A 19,527-nucleotide genomic window follows, 5' to 3' on the forward strand; every position below is an offset into this window, starting at 1 on the left:
TAATTTCCAACCAAAAAACCTTATAGTATAAAAGAACAAGGGTATGTTAATTAATCAAAACAAATGATCTGTTAATGAAAAGTAAGTTACTCCAAGACAGGGATTTAAGAAAAATTGTCATTCAGGATGTATTGGGATGTAGTCTAAGATATATTAGAATGCTAGCTTGGCAAATGATTATAATAGAATGCCAAATTGCCTGCATCCATTTATGATCCAAATCCTTTCTGGAATCACTGAATTGAGGAACTTAATCTGCCATTAATTTTTTCTATCTGGTTGTTTTTACACTATTATCACCCTTTAATATGTCAGCAATTAATTATGTCTCCAAGTGGCATTTTCTTAAACCATTTTCCCCCCTCTCAAATTAATTTAATCTTTATTTATATGTCAGAGATATTTCTAAGATTCAATATGTATCTCTACTTACTTTTTAGAAAATTTGCCAAATTTATCCTATAAATTCTGAACTGGGCTTATAAACTAAGTCTCACTATCTTCATCTCTCCCCGCCTGTTGTGTCTCTCCCACAGCCACTCGCATTCAATAGGTCCCCTCAGCTGCAATGTCACAGGGATCTCATTGCTGCCACAAATACACATATCACAGTCATGTAATTCCAGTAAAAATTATACTTCATTCTTTTGCCCTTCAAACAAACCATCCATAAAATCACTAATTTTTAAAAATATCAGACTTAATGAAAAATAACATTATTTTCAAACAGGAGATATCTGAAAAAAAACCAGTTATTATTTACCTTCTTAACTGTTGCTATAAAAATTTTAAAATGCTCCTTTCTGGGCAACAGTCCCCTGTCTTCTCAGTTTATGATTGATTCAAATATTGTTTACAGATGTGTGCTTTACATAAACAAATAATGCAATAATAAAACAATTCAGAAGTTCTTATATTATGAACGAGTTTCTTAAATTTTTAAAACATTTTACAGAAATCAGTTTGTGTCTTCACTATAAAAAGTTATATGAAAAATGGTTATCAGGCACCTAGGTTCACTCTCAAAAGCTCATTTTAACTGTTATCAACTCTGATACATTTTTTTCTACCCTTGTCAAATACAAGATGTTCCCAGACCATGAGAATCCTGTCCTTTAAGACATCCAGGGAGAAGGAAAAATGACTCTGTCCAAGCACAGAAGGCACCGGCTGCGCACAGGAAGAGTTCCCCTTATCACGGACAAGGTAATGCGTAGAAGTAAGGCATAAGCTACATGGGCGCCAATGGCGGTCCATCAGTATATCTGAGTTCTCTGAACATGGGGGCAAGAGAGTTCTAAGTTTTTTAAACTTTAAAAGTGTAAAAATAGTTGGTTAAACCCCCTGACATATGGTGAAAGGTAGAATAATATATAATCATCCAATTGGATTTCTTTTGATAGTAACTTGCCTATTCCAAATCCTTTGCAATTAAGTATCATCTACAAAGACGTGATAACTTTAAATTAATTGTTCAACAGGATCACATGAAATAATACTCTTAGATTATCAGCTGTTTCTACTACTTTAAAATTAAGGCCAAGTAAATACAAATAAATTATTGCCTTCTCTTCTTTAAATAACTGATTTTGCTTTTGAAACTACACGCTCTCAAAGAGTAAGTAGTAGGGGAAGTATGGGAAGGTAGAAAGATTGGGCTGGATATCAGAAGGGTCTCCAAATGGTAGAGAATATAAAGCAAGAGTTGGTACCCTTAAAGAAACATTAAAGTGAAATTATTTCCTATATTTTCTGAACTTTAAAATACTTACTGTACTTGCTCCAGAGATATGATAAATCAAAATCACAAGCTGCATCCAGCCTTTCCATTCATCTGTTTGTTCTCTATTTAATACTTTAGTCTGTGTAAAGAACCAAAACCTGTTTTAAAATTCATCATGAAGCTACTGTTTGGACAGTATATATTTAAGTATGTTAAAATTGTTCTTATAGGATATAAAGGTACTGTAATGCTTTTGTTAAAAGAACCTGGGGTAGGGAGAACAGTTAAAGATGGTCATTTCATTTCTTGATAAAAGATACAATAAAACCATTAAAATATAATATGAATTTGAAAACTAATATAAACTAATAGATTTTAAATAGTATTTAAGTGGATACTTATAGTTTTATATTATGATTACATTTAAACTATGACAGATGTTTATAAATCTAAAAAAATGACATTTTATAATTTTCTTTAAGAAAATTTCAGGACTTCAGTTAGAAAAGATTTTATAGTTCTGTTACACTTCATTGTGAGGAAAAAAAAAAAGCTCTATTATTATAGCTTATTATATGTGGGATATTCTCACCAGAAATAAAGAACTGATTAATCATTCTCCTAAGTTATTTTTTACAATAGAATTTATTAACTCAAATAAATCATGCCTTATAAAAGAATTACACCAATATTCCGAGTAATTACAGCAATGTTAAAATAGGAAATTCAGAATATTATAAACAATGCCCTTATTATTATATAAGTTCTAGTTTGTGTATACATATGCCTGACTATAAATATATAAAGGTAGGTTTGTACATAAGCATTTATTAATATAATTATATATTTCTGCTTTATAAAAGACAGTAGTATATCATGTTTGAAGACCATTATGAAGTTGGAAGCCCCTCCACTTTCTCCATCCCAAAGCAGGCAAAAAACACTAAGTCATGACATCTTTTTACAGGTCATTATTTTCCAACTTTTCAATAATCTTCATGAAACTCTTCGTACTTCCTCCAAACTATTTTTAAAAATCAAGAGTCCACTAAGTGAAGTACAATCACAATATTTGTTTGTTCTCTTCTATATACAGGCTGTAAATTCTGACATAATAAATGATGTATTTTTTTTAATCTAGAGTTTGTAATGAGATAAAAAGAATAACATGAACTAAAAAGAAAATGACTCTTACCTCTTTAGTATTTTCATTGTAAAATACTCCCAAAACCAAGATGTAAATAATTGGAATAAAGAAAGTTGAATGTGTATAAAATTTATTTTCCTTCATAAATAGATTTGCACGGTCGCACATGTAGAAATAAGCCATAATCAGGCCAAGTTTGGAGAAAGATTGTAAAAGTATTTCTAATGGAGACACAGGGGTATTGATAATATTTTTCTTTTCCTCTCCACTTTCCAAATCAGTACATGGCTTATGCTTCCGATGAGAATTACGGTGAATTATATAAAAAATTAAATATCCGATAATAGATAAGGTGAAAAAGCAAGCAGCTAGCTTCTGTATGAGAGTCAGAGGAGGCCGAGGTTGACAACAGGAACCATCTACAGGCTTCAGTATCTTATTGCAACACACATTCATAAGAATCATTGCACTCTGTGAACAAATCAGGTTGTTTGGTTATTATCTTGTCAGTGATGTAGTTCACATTAGATTTTCTCCTGTGAATACTACTGACTTTCAACACTGAAAGCAAAATGCTTTTATACTTTTTTCTACCATTTCCCGAACACTCATGCAAATAATGGTATTCTTTCAATCTGTAATAGCTAGTTCAGGGCTTTTCAAACTTTTTGGGCTATGATCTACAGTGATAAATATGGGAAACAATACCTATCCTTACTACTTATAATGCACTGTGACACTTTTCTATTCTTTTCTCGCTCTTTTTTTTTTTTTTTTTAGGAAAAATACTAATTTCATGGCTATTAAGGGACTATGGCCTTAGGTTAAAAAAAAATAAGTAGCGATAGATGTCAAAGAACAAAGAATTTTAATTAGTAGTCTTCCAATAGTGAAGATATCAGGATACTTAAGACAGAGTCCCAGATTTTAAATGTAAAAATAAAAGAACGTAGCCCTGGCTGGTGTGGCTCAATTGATTCAGCATCATCCAGTAAACCGAGCGGTTGTGGTTTTAATTCCAGGTCAGGGCACATGCCTAGGTTGTGGGTTCAGTCCCTGGTCAGGGTACATGCGAGAGGCAACTAATCAAGGTTTCTCTCTCACATGGATGTTACTGTACTTCTCTCTCTTCCTTCCCCCCTCTCTCAAATCAATAAAGCATGTCCTTGGGTGAGAATTAAAAAGGAAAGAATGTAAAACAACTGCCACAAAAAAATAATTAATTCTTAGCTAACAATATTTGTAATATGCCTTTCATTTGGGTTACGGTTTATGGATCACATAGGATTCTACATTTTTAATATTTCTAATGTTAAATAAAATGTGGAATCTTGAACATGGTTTCATTATAATAAAAACATTCTAGGAAAGCTGTCAAGATTCTGTCTAGTTGAAGATTCAGTCAAATATAGTTTCATTAAAACTATAGATTAGGCATCTTTGGAACTCTAAGATGGTTATCTTACTTAAGCCCAAGCATTCAAAATACTCAACTACTGTATTTAAGTAATCACACCCTTTTAGCCCTGGGTTCTGTGCCTGGTACTCTTGCAGATAATACCCTACAAACCGCATCCCAAAGTTCATAACCAGTTCCAGGGGATCCAGAAAGCTCCTGAGAGTATATCAAGAACCATGAGTATATATATACAAACATGCATTTTTCTGCAGGGAAGGAATGGACCCACTGCTTTTTACTGACACTCAAAGGGGTTATGTGATCACAAAAAGGTTAAGAATCATTGCTTTATAAGAAAATGACTAAATTATCTGTTTTACTATGTGTGAAAATTCATAATTATGCAGTTCTCTTTCATACGTAACTTACATCCCTTTCCATCTGTCAATCTGGGTTTTTTTCAGTATCTACCATGTGCCTTGAATAATGTTTAGGGTATAAAAACTATAAAAATTATTTTACATATTAAAAAAATGTACACATTATAGAAGCTTATGGTTTAAGGCAAGAACATAAAGCAGTAGTTTTCAAACATGAGTGGGCTGAGAACTCACAAACGTCTTGATTAGACAAGGAACAGTGAGAGTCACCGGCACTCAATAAAGAAAGGCTCATTTCCTCCTTTCCGAACTTCTTCCTCAAAGTATATGAAAACTCTCACTTATAATATTCAGCTGAGTGATGAAAGCAAAATTATTTCTAGATTTATGTTTAGACAGAATAACTACAAATAATTAAAAATGCAATAAGATAAATAATTTACCACCATTTATAGTGGCTTATAGCTATAACCAATTAGATATCATAGTCTCCATCTACTGACAGATACAAAACTCCTTAGAGTTTCTCTGCTGACAGATACAAAACTCCTTACAGTTTCTCTGCTTGATTCTGGAAGATGTAAGCCATCCAAAGATTCCATGATGGTTTCTTGAGCAATTAATTTGGAAACACTGAACATCTTAACATTTGACTTAGAATTTCTGATGCTACTATTCAAAATACTGACTGCAGCTTCATTGTAGGCATCTATCTTCTCATTAGTGATCATTTTCCTATTTTCACTTAATAGATCTTCATAAACAGGATCTGTACATGAAACACATTATTAAAAACACATTTTTAAAAATTCCTGTTGGTAGAAACTGTGATCAGGCAGGTTAGTTGATTCTATTTCATATTTTGTTGTTCAAGTGAGAGGATTCCAGGCATTTAGTAATTCATTTTAAAGTAAAGCTGGCCAAAATTTGCAATAGATTTATCTTATATTCAATTTTGAATTAATCAATCAACACCTTCCTCATTTATATGTTCTAGCATGTCTTAATAATTTAGAAGTTTTTGGACGCTGGGTTACACTGGGTAATGGGAATTGAAAACCGGACTGTAGAAGACTGTCTAATGAAGAAGAGCCACAAGTCGTCTTTTTCCTTCTGTCACTGCTTCATTTTGCAAACTTTGTTCACACAATTAAGCGGTTATATTATTGAGGATCAAGGTCTCATAAATAATTTAAATTTAACTTTTTCTCATTTTAGTGAGAGAAAGGTTAACAAGGAGTCTGTAAACAGAGATTGTGGAACACATTATCACTAGCCCTTTTATTCCTCTCAGCATGACATTCAGCTTGCAAATAATCATAAGGGTTTCTGACAAACAACCTGAATTGGTAAAAAACCCAAGGCATTTCATATTGTACCAGCATTAAATAATGGATATTCAATAAACTCTTGAAAGGAGTTGATCTAATATCAACTTTTTCTTAAAGAATTTTATTACCAAGTATAAACTAGATGGCATAAATTTCAATACATGATACATGCTATCAATTCCAAAGAATATTTACTTTCAATGACTCTAATATTATGAAACACTTAGTAATTTTTTCCCTATATTTCTCAATCACACTAAATATACTCTGTAAGAAGTAAAAATTTCAGAGGTAAACATCTCATTTGCCTATAGCACATACTCTCTCTGTTACATCCTGCAGCCCTTCGGCCTGCTGTGAGGCTCCTTGGAGGATATTTATTTATTTATTTATTTATTTTTACATATATATTTATTAGTCTGTTTTTTCCTTAAGTTCAAAAGAGGAAATCAAATAACTCAAATTTATTCCAATTTTGCAAACCTTACTTCAAAATATATTCTCATAAAACAGCAATTTTGTCTCTTGAAATAGGAGTTAATAAAAAACCATGACTCAAAATATATACAAAATGATGGTTTTTCATTACTCATCCCTTACCTTGTAAGACCCAATAAACATCACTAGTCTTTGCCAATTTTTCTAAAAGTGGTGCTATGGAAGTAATGTTCATTTTATATTGAGAAAGTGCTTCGTTGCTGCCATTGTGAATCTTGATAGACCACTAAGAAGAAGGAAAAATGAAGCATTAATTCATTATTTATCACAGAAAAATTAAAAGTATGTAATTTATAGTAACAAAGGCTATTATTTTAAGTAAGTCCCATTTCTCTTTAACATTAGAATAAATTATGGTCACATTATTTCATGAAATACGTGAAGGTAGTTAGAAAAAGCTAATACAAAATTAGACTTTGAATGTATAACACGCAAAAAGACTATTTTAGATATATAATAATACTGACATTTAACAATGAATTTTCTAAGTTCATTCATATCTTTTTATTAAAATTCATTAGTCTCATTGATTACAATAGAAACAGGAATTAAAACCGAAGTACAATCAAGAATTCTGTTTAACAGAAGTTAACTTTTTTTTAGTATGTCCTTAAGTACAAAACAAAAATCATTATATAAGAATGCAGATGATAACTTACTGTGGCAGCTCCTGCTACAATCACGTGGGGCTTTGCAACAGAATCCTAAAGAAAGAAAAATCTTTATAATAATGTTATATGTAGTTCAGGAATTAATACAATTAACATCACTTAATTCTTTTCCTTAAATTTAAGTTCTTCCTTCAAAATGCATTTGAATTTTCTAGAGTTTCTTACTGAATTTCTCTTCTAACAAGAATGCCTAAATAAACCTTACATGGTTACAGGATGGCCTGAGGCTTGTATGGTTAATTCTTTGGTGTTCAGGTCCCTCTTGTCCTCCTCCTCACTTTCCACATGAGGTCTAATTCTCAAATTTAAAAGAGAAAATAGAATTCATCTACCTGTACGTTCTTGCCCTCCTCCACTCTTACACTGTCACCCATACACTCACCCAGACCATCTTCCTCCGACAAGAGTAAAGAAAATACGTCCCTACTCCTTCTAATGGGGAACCGTTTACTCTGTCTATATCCCCTTCCTTTTCACACCTATTTTCAATTTCGCCCCCTTCCTTTTTCTGCTCCCCCTCAATCTAAAAGTGTTGAATCATCTTTCTCTTCAAAAAATATTCCTTCAACCTTTTCTCACACTCAAATTCTTCCCCTTCATACACTTAATCAACAGATTACTTGAAAGAGCATCCTGCCTTCACCATGCCAATTCTTCTCATTTATGCCTCAATTTATCATGTTTTGATTTGAGGCTCTACATCCATTAAAACTGCTCTCAGAGTCCACTAATGAACTCTGGGCTGCCAAGTCCTGAAAGCTGTATTCTGCCCTATCTAGTTCCTAACGTGACAGCAGCATTGACTACCCTCTTCTTAAAACTCTTTCCTGCATTACATGACAGTTCATCTCTCCCTGCTTTTCCTCTTACCCCTTTCACTGACCCTGCTCAGAATCCTTTGGATAGTTCCACTCCTAAACTTCCTTTAATTACTAAATTCTCTGCCTATTCAATTTCTTCCATTCAAGTAACTTCAAATATCACCTCACTCCATAGCAAGATTCCCCAAATCAGCCTAAATAGCTCACACGTCTTAATGTCTACCATTCACCTACAGAATGAAATCTAAATTCCTCCCCAGCTAGTGTGGCTCAGTGAATTGAGTGCCAGCCTACAAACCAAAAGGTCGCTGGTTCAATTCCTGGTCAGGGCACATGCCTGGGTTGCAGGCCAACCCCACCCCCCCACCCCCCAGCTGGGGGTGTGCAAGAGGCAACTGATTGGTGTATCTCTCTCACATTTCGATGTTTCTCTTCCTTTCTCCCTCCATTCCCCTCTCTGAAAGTAAATAAATCTTTAAAAAATCTAAATTGCTGTTTTCTTCACAATTTAGTCTAATTTCTCACTGCTCCTTTTTAAAAACTTTCATTGGTTCTCCATTACCTTCAAAATAAATTGAACCCAATATACTGATTTTTAGAAAGTACATGCTGAAGTATTTAAAAGTAATCAAAAATAGACAAAGTAAATCTACACTATACCAAATATTGCTTAGGGTATTATTCATAATCAATATCTGCTTAACTCATCTATCAACTCTCTCCCAAAATGAAGCACATGATATTAACAATCAAAACCAAACACAAATTAAGGAGCACTTTGAATTCTAGCTCTAGCCACACTAAAACTGCTGGTGACTCTCAATAGACTATACTCTATCTTCAGCATCTTTGCATATGTTATTTCCTTTGTTTAGGATAACCCTCCTTTCTCACTCCAGAGTCTCACCTTTAGGATCACTTTTTCTGAAAATTAGTTTTGAAAACTTTAAAAATTACATTTAGTGCCAATCCTCTGTAATGCTCTTGGGTCCTCTATTTGGGACCTGTCACACTTTTAATTACCACTATTTGCCACTCATCTAGAAGTTCTTTGAGGAGACGAACCCTATTATGTTAACCAGGGTATCAACAGTGTCTAGCCTAGTGCCTAAAATAAGGCAGGCAATTTAGAAATATATGTTGAATAAAAGTAGAGTTGTCTAAATTCAACTTTGTTTTTATGCCTATAAGCTTCTATAAGGCATATAACTTGATCTTTGTAACCCACAGTTCTTCTGGGAATATTATCTCCTCCGTAAAGCTTTCCTGCATCATCACCTAGACTCTAACCAACCCCCACCCCAAGTGCCTCCATCCACAGTGCTTTCACGTGTCCTCTGTGCTTAATCTGCTGTAACCCTTCATCTTACCACATCATTCACCAGTCTGTATATACTAGATTGCAAATTCCTTGAGGGACGAGAGGGGGGCTAATTCCAAGCCACGTTCCTAATAACCAGCATAAAGCTAGCAATAGTACGTAAGTAATAAAAATATGGATCTTTGTATTCTTAGGATCTAGCAGTTTACTATGTAAATAGTAAAAAATAAATACATAAATTCATATATATTCTTTAGAGAAGTAAAACCAATAAACCAACAAATCTCAGGTAATTACATGGCCATTCACCTAAATAAGCTGAAACTTTCCTTTCCCCCATAATCATAAGGAGGTTTATAACAGAATCTAAAGCTCCAAAAACTAGTTTTAGCAAATTATAGAAATTGAAAATCTGGAAATGCAATGTATCTCCAGGTTAGTAAGAAACAACAAGTTTTCTGTAAACCTGCAGAACTTATAAATTATACTGCATTGATGTTTCCTCAATTGTGAATTTCTACTACTTTAATGGATAAATATTATATATCCATTAAGCGTCCAGCACAAATATGAAACATATTCTTAAATCATTTGAAATATATACATTATACTTTTGGGCATTTAAAAACATATCAATAAAATCAAAACACAATTACATGAGACCCCAATTTACCAGAAAGTTGAATTCTAGAAGTTATCTGAATGTTTTTTAAAACTTAAACACATTTTCTCAAAGAAACAAAATTAGAAATGTTCCACCAGATTGTATAAAAGCTTATTTGGTGTATGAATTAGTTGCAATACTAAACATTTACTATGGAAAGAAGCAAAGAAAAATGCCACTGCAGCACAAGTAATTAAGCAAAATAAGGTAAATAAAATTGAATATTGTGTTATCCATCCCAAATGCAAATCCCTCTGGGAAAGAATTCAGTTATAATGAAAGGACTGATGAGGAGCTATATAAAGTGGGCTTGAGGGAACTTACGGGTTTTCTGATCTTAAGAGCATGCTTGTCTTTATATCCAATCTATCTCTGAACATTTTGAGACAAAACATACTAGGCTTGACTTTTGGGTCACAAATGTAATGATAAAAGGTAAAAAAAAAAGTTCTCAAAAAAAAAAAAAAGTGTCCTTAACTATTTGGGCATGAGTTTGAAGGACAAAGTGGAAAAACAGTTCAAGGAATGTGTATTGTGATAGAAAGATTACCTGGGTTTGAATTAACTGAGCTACAAGAAGTAACAGAAAATTTTAAATCTGGAGATGTGGTATAAGCATAATTGCCTTAGGGTTAGAATGGTGATAGTGAAGATACTGGATCGAAATTTTTTTTTTCTCAGTAAAGTGACCGAATCAATCCAGCATAGCTTAGTTTTACCAAGAAGGTTGTACAAAAGGCAGGAGAGTGCGATGGCTGAGTAAGGGGAGAAAAACAATGAATGCTCATGAGCTTTTAAAATTTGGTTGCACAAAACCCGAACAATCTACATTTTCCAATACAGACCTCAGTCCACACTTTGATACACTGTTTCATAGAACCATTAACTTCTGGATGCCACAGAAAATCCTGAGAAACATATAAGAAAAGAAAAAGTCAAAGAAACTATTACATTCACCATTCAAAATGAATATTAACTTATTTCTTAAACAGCACTTAAAAGTAAACCACCACCCTGTTGGCTGTCAGAGGGGAGAGGGTAAAAGAGGTGAAGAGATTAAGTAGGACAAAATAGTCACAGGGAGACGAAATATAGTCAATAACTACGGTGCTGGGTGGGTACTGGAAATATTGGGGGGAACCCTTTGTAAAGTACATGACTCTCTAACCACTATTTTGTATACTTGAAACCAATACAAAATAATACTGAAAGTAAATTCTAACTGAAAAAAAAAAGCATTACTAAAAACTTGTATTAAAATAAATCTACCATTAAGACAAAGTGCAAAAACTAAAGCCAAATGCACTTTATTTAAAAGATCTGAACTTATATAATAATTCATCTCCTTATTAAATCTATCTAAAGCTATCAAAAAAAAAAAAAAAAGCAAAAAAGAAAAAAAAAAAAAAAATCCCAAGAAACAACCAAACAAAAACACCAAGCAGTCATTCTTCATCTCCCATCTCAATTTGGCAAGTTTCACAATAGTTTTCCTGGTATCCACTTTTGCTCTTTTCTAATCTATTTTCCACATTGTCATCAGAGCAATCTTTAAAAAATTTAAAATCTGATCTTGCCACATCCCTGCTTAAATATTCAAGGAATTTCAATTGCCCTCAGAATAATACTCAAGTCCTTAAAGTTTCTAAGAGGGTGAGAACCTGACGTCTGCCTAGACACACTGCATTTCCTCCTGCCTCCTGCCCCTTGCTCAGCGCACCCTTTCGGTTCTCAGTCAGCTCCTGGAATGCCCTAGGTGCCCATTTTCCCCAGGACTTTGCACGTACTGTTCCTTCTGCCTAAAAGGCTCATATACCCCTCCATTGAGCCTGCCGAGCTCTTACTAATCTTTGAGGCCTCAGTTAAAACATCACTTCCTCAAGGAGGAAAACTTACTTTCAACTTTTTGCTCTGTACATTGCTTAGTGCCCCACTTTTTCCCTTTTGCCATCCTTACCCCCTATTTATTTCTATGTAAAGAACTATAATGATTTGCAAGCTCCATTAGGTCTAGGATAGTGTTTTGTTGATCCTCACTGTCTAGAAGTCACTGTGATTGGTAATTCAGAAAAGTTACAGATATCCTTTTACAAACATTAATCTTGAACACATACTGGTTTCCAATTAACACACAAGATTATTTTTTCCTGGATTAAAAACCGAAGATACCAAATTTTCTATTTTATTACACAAAACAGTACATACAAACATTTATTCAACTATTTTACTATTGTTATCTACTCTCAATACACTGAAATAATTTAGTATGTACAAAGTATCAGTTGTTCTGTAAATAAATTAACCAATAAATAATTTTGACATTATGACATTTTGCTTATTATTACATGAACTTACCACTTTAACTGATGCAATCTTGTCTTCAAAAGGAATGTTTTCATGCTGCCATAAAAAAGGAGACACCAGAAGTAGTAATGTATAAATCTTATGTAAATAATTCTCCCATTAGGTGCTTTTATTAATTTAATTATGCATATCTCAATTATCTATATTCCACCCAAAGAGGGAAAGAACTGCATAGAATACCAAAAAGTGACACTAGTTAAACTGTTTGTATGTGACTTTCCACATCAAAGATGTAGTTCAAAGATAAAACCTCAACTATCAATATGGATATATGACCATGACTATATAAATTTTTTTGCCAAGTTTGCCACAATTCCAATTTAGTCCCAGTATGAATTGCTACCCTACATTTTCTGAGTCCTTTCCAATTAGGCAGGACAACATGATGAGTTCTGAGCAACATAATGTGGCTAGCTGTGATGAGTTGCTTCCCAGCTGAATTTCCCAGGGCAGCTCTCTAGTCCTGGGCTTAACCTGATGCGGAGACTGGGGAGGCTCCCTGTTCCAACTGGTATAACTAAAAGAGGGTAAAAATCCCACAGGAGGAGTCCCTGAATGATTGCATGGAGCAAAGCCTCTCCTGGGACATGCAGTGCTAAGTGAGAAATAAATACCTGTTGTGTTAAAACTCTACAGTGCTTTGTTGCTGCAGCAACATGTAATCCATTTTTCACCAATACACAAGTACAGGTCCTATCTGTACCAGAACAAACATATATGATTCTAGGTTATTATAGGCTTCACTTTGAAGACAGCGAATAGTCCAGCTGTAGAAAAACTTAAAACCAGGAGACAAGTGTTCCATATAAAAAATAAAAAGTCTTACAGAGTTAAAAACCCAGGGTGGGGTGGGGGATAGAAGCTAATTTTCTTCCTAAAGCCAAAGTTGAAATGTGTTCATTAATTTAACCGGATAGATAACATTTATTTTTATATCTCTGTGAAATAAAGTCTGCTTTTATTAAGAAGCTAAGTTTAAAATTTTTTGTTAGTCCTGCTCAAGCATCATTTTCCAGATGGGCTCCTGGAACAATTAATTTAATGAAACTTTAAGGTGTGCTATATGAAAAAAAGTTTTCCTGGTCAACTAAGTGTAGGAAATACAAGGTCAGACAAAATCACACAGGTATTCTGTTCTCCTCCTACTCCTCAGGGAAATAATGTCATAAACTTTCTTGTTCCTCTTTTGCGTAACTCAATTAATTCAATTCAATCTCTTCTTTTCCTTTATCATTTTAATGTAATATTTGATATATACAGAAAAATATGACACATGTGTAAGTCACAAAACACAGTAAAAATACATACGCACCTGTGAATCACAGCACAAAGCAGAGCATTACCCACACACTGACGGCACATGTAGACTGCGCCCTCCTAATCCCTTGCTTTAACCAAAGGGAGCAGCTATCTGAATTTTACTTATGTTTTTATCATATAGTTTGTTACCAGTATCTCCATCCTTAAATAATATATTGTTTAGTGTTGTTAACTTTCTCTCCAACTTTCAATTTTGCAAAATTTCAAACTTACAGTAAAGTTGGCAAAGTTGACAAAATTATAATGAACAAATGCCTTTTACCAACTAACATCTTCCACACTAGCTTCATGTCTCTCTCTGCACACACATATACATAGTTTTTCTCTTTTGCTGAACCATATGAAAGTAAACTGCAGACATAACATTTCATTCTTAAATATGTAAGCATAATGTCTCCTAAGAACATGGACTTTATCTTACATAACTGTAATACTATAATCCCACCTAGGAAATTTGACATTGATGAAATCATCTAATCTAATATACAGCCCATATTCAAATTTCCCAAATTTCCCAGTGTCTTTTTCTATAGTTTTAATTTAATCTAGAATTGAATTAAAATCAGGTATTACATTTAATTGTCATGTCTCTTTAGCCTCATTTAATCTGGAATATTCCCTGGTCTTTCAAAACTTATACATATTAATTTATTATATCAATCTACATCATATAAATTTATTACTTTTGTAGAGTCAAGGTCAGTTAATACAATGCACCAAATCCAGATTACAAACAGCACTGACAATTACCTTCATGTATATGTCTCTTAATACATGTGTAGTTTCCCTCACAACAGTTCTAAAGCAGCAGTTTTCAACCTATTTCATCTCATGGCTCACATAAAGTAATTACTAAAGTTGGGGCACACACACCAACAAATTGTTTTTGCTGATCTGACAAAAAAAAGGGTATAATTCTGATTCAGTCATACCATACAACTATTGTTGTGTTGGCGGTTGTCTTTTTTTTTTTTTTTATTTGACAGGCTAAGGGAAAAGAGGTCAGTGTCCCTGACTAAATAGTCAAGTATTGCATGTTTTAAAAATTGTTGCAGTACACTGGTTCAAAACCACTGTTCTAAGGTTCGTAGGCTATACAAATGTTCATGCTCACATGATAAGATAAATTATTTTCTGAAGTATTTGTGACAGTTTATATTCTCACCAACAGTATATGAGACAGACTCTGTACTACATCTTGTCAGATTGCCCGTGTCAAATTTAATTTCTGCCACAAAAGTAGGTGTAAAATGGCATCTCAGTATGGTCCCGATTTGCATTTCCTTGGTTAAATACCTTTCAGGTTGACACTAGGATTTATGTTTTCCTCTCCTGTGAAATGAGTGGTCATACCTTCCCCCTTGTTTTCTGTTGGGTCATCATTTTTATTAATTTGTGGTTCCTTATATTTCTTGAATATATATTATAAATATCTTCTCTCTGTTTATAGCTAGTCTTTTTTCTTTAAGGTATCTTCTGATGAACAGATACTCAATCTTAAATATGTAAATGTATCTATCTTTTATTTTATGGTTAATAGTTTTGCTTTCTATGTAAGAAACTTTTCCCTGCTTGAGGTGATAAAGATATTCTCCTACGTTTGTTTTCTAAAGGTTTCAAAGTTTTGGCTTCCACATTTAAGTCTAAATTTCTTCAGAAATGAAATTAAAGTATAAGGTATAAGGCATGGGTCCAATTTCACTTTTTTTCATATATATAACCAACTGCTTCACCATCATTAATTGGCGAGACTTTCCTTTCCCCAGGAATCGTCAGTGGTACATCTGTTACTTATTAAGTCTTTGTATATGCATGCGCCTACTTTAGAGCTCTCTATTCAGTTCCACTGGTTTCTTTGTTTAGCTCTACCAACACCACAATGTATTAATACAGTTAAAATAAGTCTTAGTATTGCAGTACAAGTCCTCTGCTCCTTGTTCTTCAGCTCTGTTGTGGTTATTCTTTGTCCACTGACCTTCATTATAAAATTTAGAATCAACTGGTAAAGTTCCAGAACAAATTCTACTAAGATTTTATTTTAATTATGTTGAACCTACAGATGAGTTTGGGAAAACTGATTATCTTCATAATATTGAGTCGACCTATTCCAGAATACAGCATATATCTTCCACTTAATTATATCATTTAAAATTATCTTTGAATAAAATTTTGTGATTTTTTTTCTGCATACAGATCTTCTACATTTGCTACATTTTATTCCCACATTTGCTACATTTTATTCCCGTATATTATATGGTTTTTGTTACTATTGCATACAGTATATTTTAAATAATATTTTTGAACTCTACATTTCTGGCATGTTGATATGAAATTAACTAACAGCTTTATTGAGTTACTATAATTCATTTTTGTGTGTTCATCTTATAATCAGCTCTTATTAAATTTTTTAATGTATCTAATAAATTTTCTATAGATTCTTTAAAGACTTCTATATAGACAGTTACATCAGATGAAATCCTGAGTTTCTTTCCAACCCTTACATCTTTAAATTATCTTTCTTTGGCTAAGAACCTCTAGTATGATGTTGAAGATAAACAGCAATAATGGGCATTTTTGTCTTCTTTCTGAGTTTAATAGAAATGTGTCTAACATTTCACCACTTATTGTAGACTTCTAAAAATTTTATTAGGTTAAGTTAGAATATAGGAACTTAACTAACAGAGAAACAATAATACCATTCTTTGATATCTTTGAAACTCTTTTAATGACGCAATAGGTGATCAAAAAAGGTTCCACGTATGCTTTGAAAAAATATATTCTCTGAATTTTTAGTCTATTCTTTCAGTATTGAGCTATAAGTTTATAGAATCATCATATTAATAGTCTCCGATTGGTTCACTAATTTTATCTACTTTTTCTATGACTGTTTGCATGAGCAGTGAGCAGTTACCCACTATGATGGAGAATTTGTCCACTTTCCACTGTAATCATATTTATTTTTTGCTTTATACATTTCAAGGCTAATTTATTAAATGCCTACATGTTTCAAATCATAATGAACTTTTTATCATTAAAAACTATATGTATCCCTGAAAATGCTTTACTTTATCTTACATTAATGACATTTTTCTTTAGTAAGTATTTGTCTGATAAATCTTATTTTTAATTAAAACTATCCCATATCATTTTGTTTTAGGTATGTGTTTAAGCAGAAGAAAGTTCTTTTTAAAACCAATCTGAAAATCTGTGTTCAGCTGTCAAGTTTATACTACTTGCATTTATTTTGATTATAAATGTTTCTACTATCTTACTTTTTGGTTTTTAGCTCCTTCACACATAAATTTTTCATATACATATAGTATATGTAAACAATTTTTGCATGTATATATAAATGTTTTTTTTTATATATATGTATGCAGGATATATATGTGTGTACATAAAAAACATATTTGGCATTAGATGAGTTTGGTTTTGTTTCATTTTTTTTCTTCTGCTTGTTTGGAATTTATCCATACTAATTCTATCCTTTTAATCCTTACCCTTGAAGTTTTATAATGCACTTTAAGTTCTACAGTAAGATAATACCTTAAAGAGTAAAGAGTATATTAGAACACTTGTGATAATTTCCCTCTGACTTTCATGGGAATATTATTGGATAGTTCTTTAGTTCCTTCTTTTAATAAAGTATAAAAAGATATTATCATATACAGGCACTATTAGTTTAGATTTACATGCATGTTTACTATTTTCTTTAACAACTGCTTTTTATATTTCAGAACAAGTTTTTCTGAATTATTTCCTTCCTCCCTGAAGTTTATCCTCCAGAAAAATTTTAGGAAACCCTGTTTGTATTTATCTGAAAATGTTCTATACTTCAAGAACAGAGGAATTTGTATCTTAGGTATATAATTCTACGCTGAAACTTATTTTCTCTCAGAATGTAAAGGACATTAATTTACTGTCCTCTGGCTTCCAATATTACGACTGGGAAATATGCTGGCCCAAAGCTGGGTTTTCTGCATACTGGGCACTGCAGCTATTGGCATCTGTCTTCAGGGCAACTTAAGTATTAACTGTGTGCCACTGTTACTGTTTCCATATCTGGTTTTGCCTCCTTGTTGTTCCTTTTAGGGGTGTGTCTTCCATGTATTCAAGTCTAGAAATACATCACCAAGTATTTTTAATCCAGGATTTAGTTGGTTTGAGGTAGAAGGGCCCCCAGAGTATCTAGCTTGCTGGCCAGCTGGAAGCAACACAAACAGGTTTCTTTACTACAAGGCTTCTCAAGTTTTTAATATCCTAACCTAATTTAAAACCATGTAAGAGGGAGATATAATATCCAGCTCTGCCCAAACTTATTTGACCAGAGCCTCTCACAGAATTAAGTCTTCCAAAAAATATCATTTGAAAAAAGTCCTGCTCTAAAGCTTCTTTTTAAAATATTTTTTCCCTTCAACACAGAAAAGAAACATATTCAAACAAAGAATTGACTTCAATACTTATTCCACCCATACAAACCCATACCAAGGCTAAATCATCATTATCAGCAGCAGCAACAGCAGCAGCTTTTACAACATGCCAGATTGTGCTAGGCACAAGAATTAAAATCATCATCATCATCATCATCATCATCATCACCATCATCATCATCTCTGTCCTCAAGTTGTTCAGAGACAAGAGAACTAGGTAAAATACAATTTAGCAAATACTCCACTAGCAGTTTGAACTAAGCAGTTTCTCAATAACAATATGACTATGACAAACTCTTTGTTTCTTTCTTAAATGCATATAAATTTAAATGCATCCTGATAATTGTGATAAAAATAAAACAAAAAGTTGACTTTATAATTTTCCATTATTCATATTTAAAATCTCTACTAGTTGTTCCTAGTGGACAAAACCTCTAGTAGTCTAAGGGCTCTTCTCACAAGAAATAGTTCTTAAAAACTTAGTATCCACTACCATCATCACTGTGTGCCTAGCTACTTGTGAAGTCCTAGTTGTAAAGTTCCTAATTTTTCAACTCCTCACCATAGGGCAAACTGATGTATACAAGCAGATTTTCATCACAAATTAATAAGATATTTCCCTTATAATCCTGAACTTTCTTATACTTCCCTTTTCTCTCCTTGCCATTCCCCACTCCCAATCATATGCAGCTGAAGGATTAGAAATTTGGATCACTTAAAAATGGATAAACAGAAAAATATGAGGAAATGGTTCACAAAAAATTAACTATTAACAAAAATACAGAGATGATCATACTTACTACTTTTCAAAGACACACATACATATACACACACACACACAAACAATCTTTTGGTTTCTGTTTTTACTCCTAGAATAATGACTATATAGAAGAAAGATACATTTTTAAAATAAGAAACATTTTATAAAAAGAGCATAAATTTGTTGTTACATTGTTGTTTTAATTTTATAGCTTGATTTCCCAGTACCAGTAAGGTGGCAGAAAATTAGGCCCTGACATACATTACTTACAGTATAAACTGAAACATTTTAATAATATAATTAATTTTTAAAGTATTTATATATTTATATACCTAGTATTTACATGGTAGAGATTCCATCCTATGGAAATAATTTAAAAAGCAAAGTTTTCAAACACAGATGTAATTTATTTATTTATTTATTTATTTAAAATTTTATTTATTTGTTTGTTTGCTTATTTTTAGAGAGAGGGGAAAGGAGAAAGAGAGGCAGAGAAACATCACTGTGTCGTTGCCTCTCACTTGCACCCCTAACTGGGGACCTGACATGCAACCTAGTCATGTGCCCTCACTGGGAATCGAACCAGCGACACTTGGCTCGTAGGCCGACGCTCAATCTACTTAGCCACAGCAGCCAGGGCTCACAGATGTAATTTAAAATGTATTTTTTTTAAATAGTAAAGTGAAAAAATAGAAAAC

At 32.8% G+C, this 19,527-nt stretch overlaps 1 protein-coding gene across 1 annotated transcript in view; it reads right to left on the reverse strand.

Moving 5' to 3' along the window:
- The window catches only part of CASD1 (CAS1 domain sialic acid O acetyltransferase 1), a 42,615-nt gene that overhangs the window by 14,112 nt on the left and 8,976 nt on the right, over window positions 1-19,527 (reverse strand). Inside the window, exons 4-10 of the mRNA XM_090287222.1 lie at window positions 12,311-12,355; window positions 10,801-10,863; window positions 7,138-7,182; window positions 6,581-6,704; window positions 5,204-5,418; window positions 2,919-3,341; window positions 1,773-1,862 (exon numbers count right to left, since the gene is read on the reverse strand). Coding sequence (XP_090143348.1) covers window positions 1,773-1,862; window positions 2,919-3,341; window positions 5,204-5,418; window positions 6,581-6,704; window positions 7,138-7,182; window positions 10,801-10,863; window positions 12,311-12,355 — 1,005 coding nt within the window. The remainder of the gene's footprint in view (window positions 1-1,772; window positions 1,863-2,918; window positions 3,342-5,203; window positions 5,419-6,580; window positions 6,705-7,137; window positions 7,183-10,800; window positions 10,864-12,310; window positions 12,356-19,527) is intronic.

Source organism: Furipterus horrens, unplaced genomic scaffold (assembly GCF_987537825.1).
Source record: "Furipterus horrens unplaced genomic scaffold, mFurHor1.1.pri manual_scaffold_9, whole genome shotgun sequence".
Lineage (NCBI taxonomy): Eukaryota > Metazoa > Chordata > Mammalia > Chiroptera > Furipteridae > Furipterus > Furipterus horrens.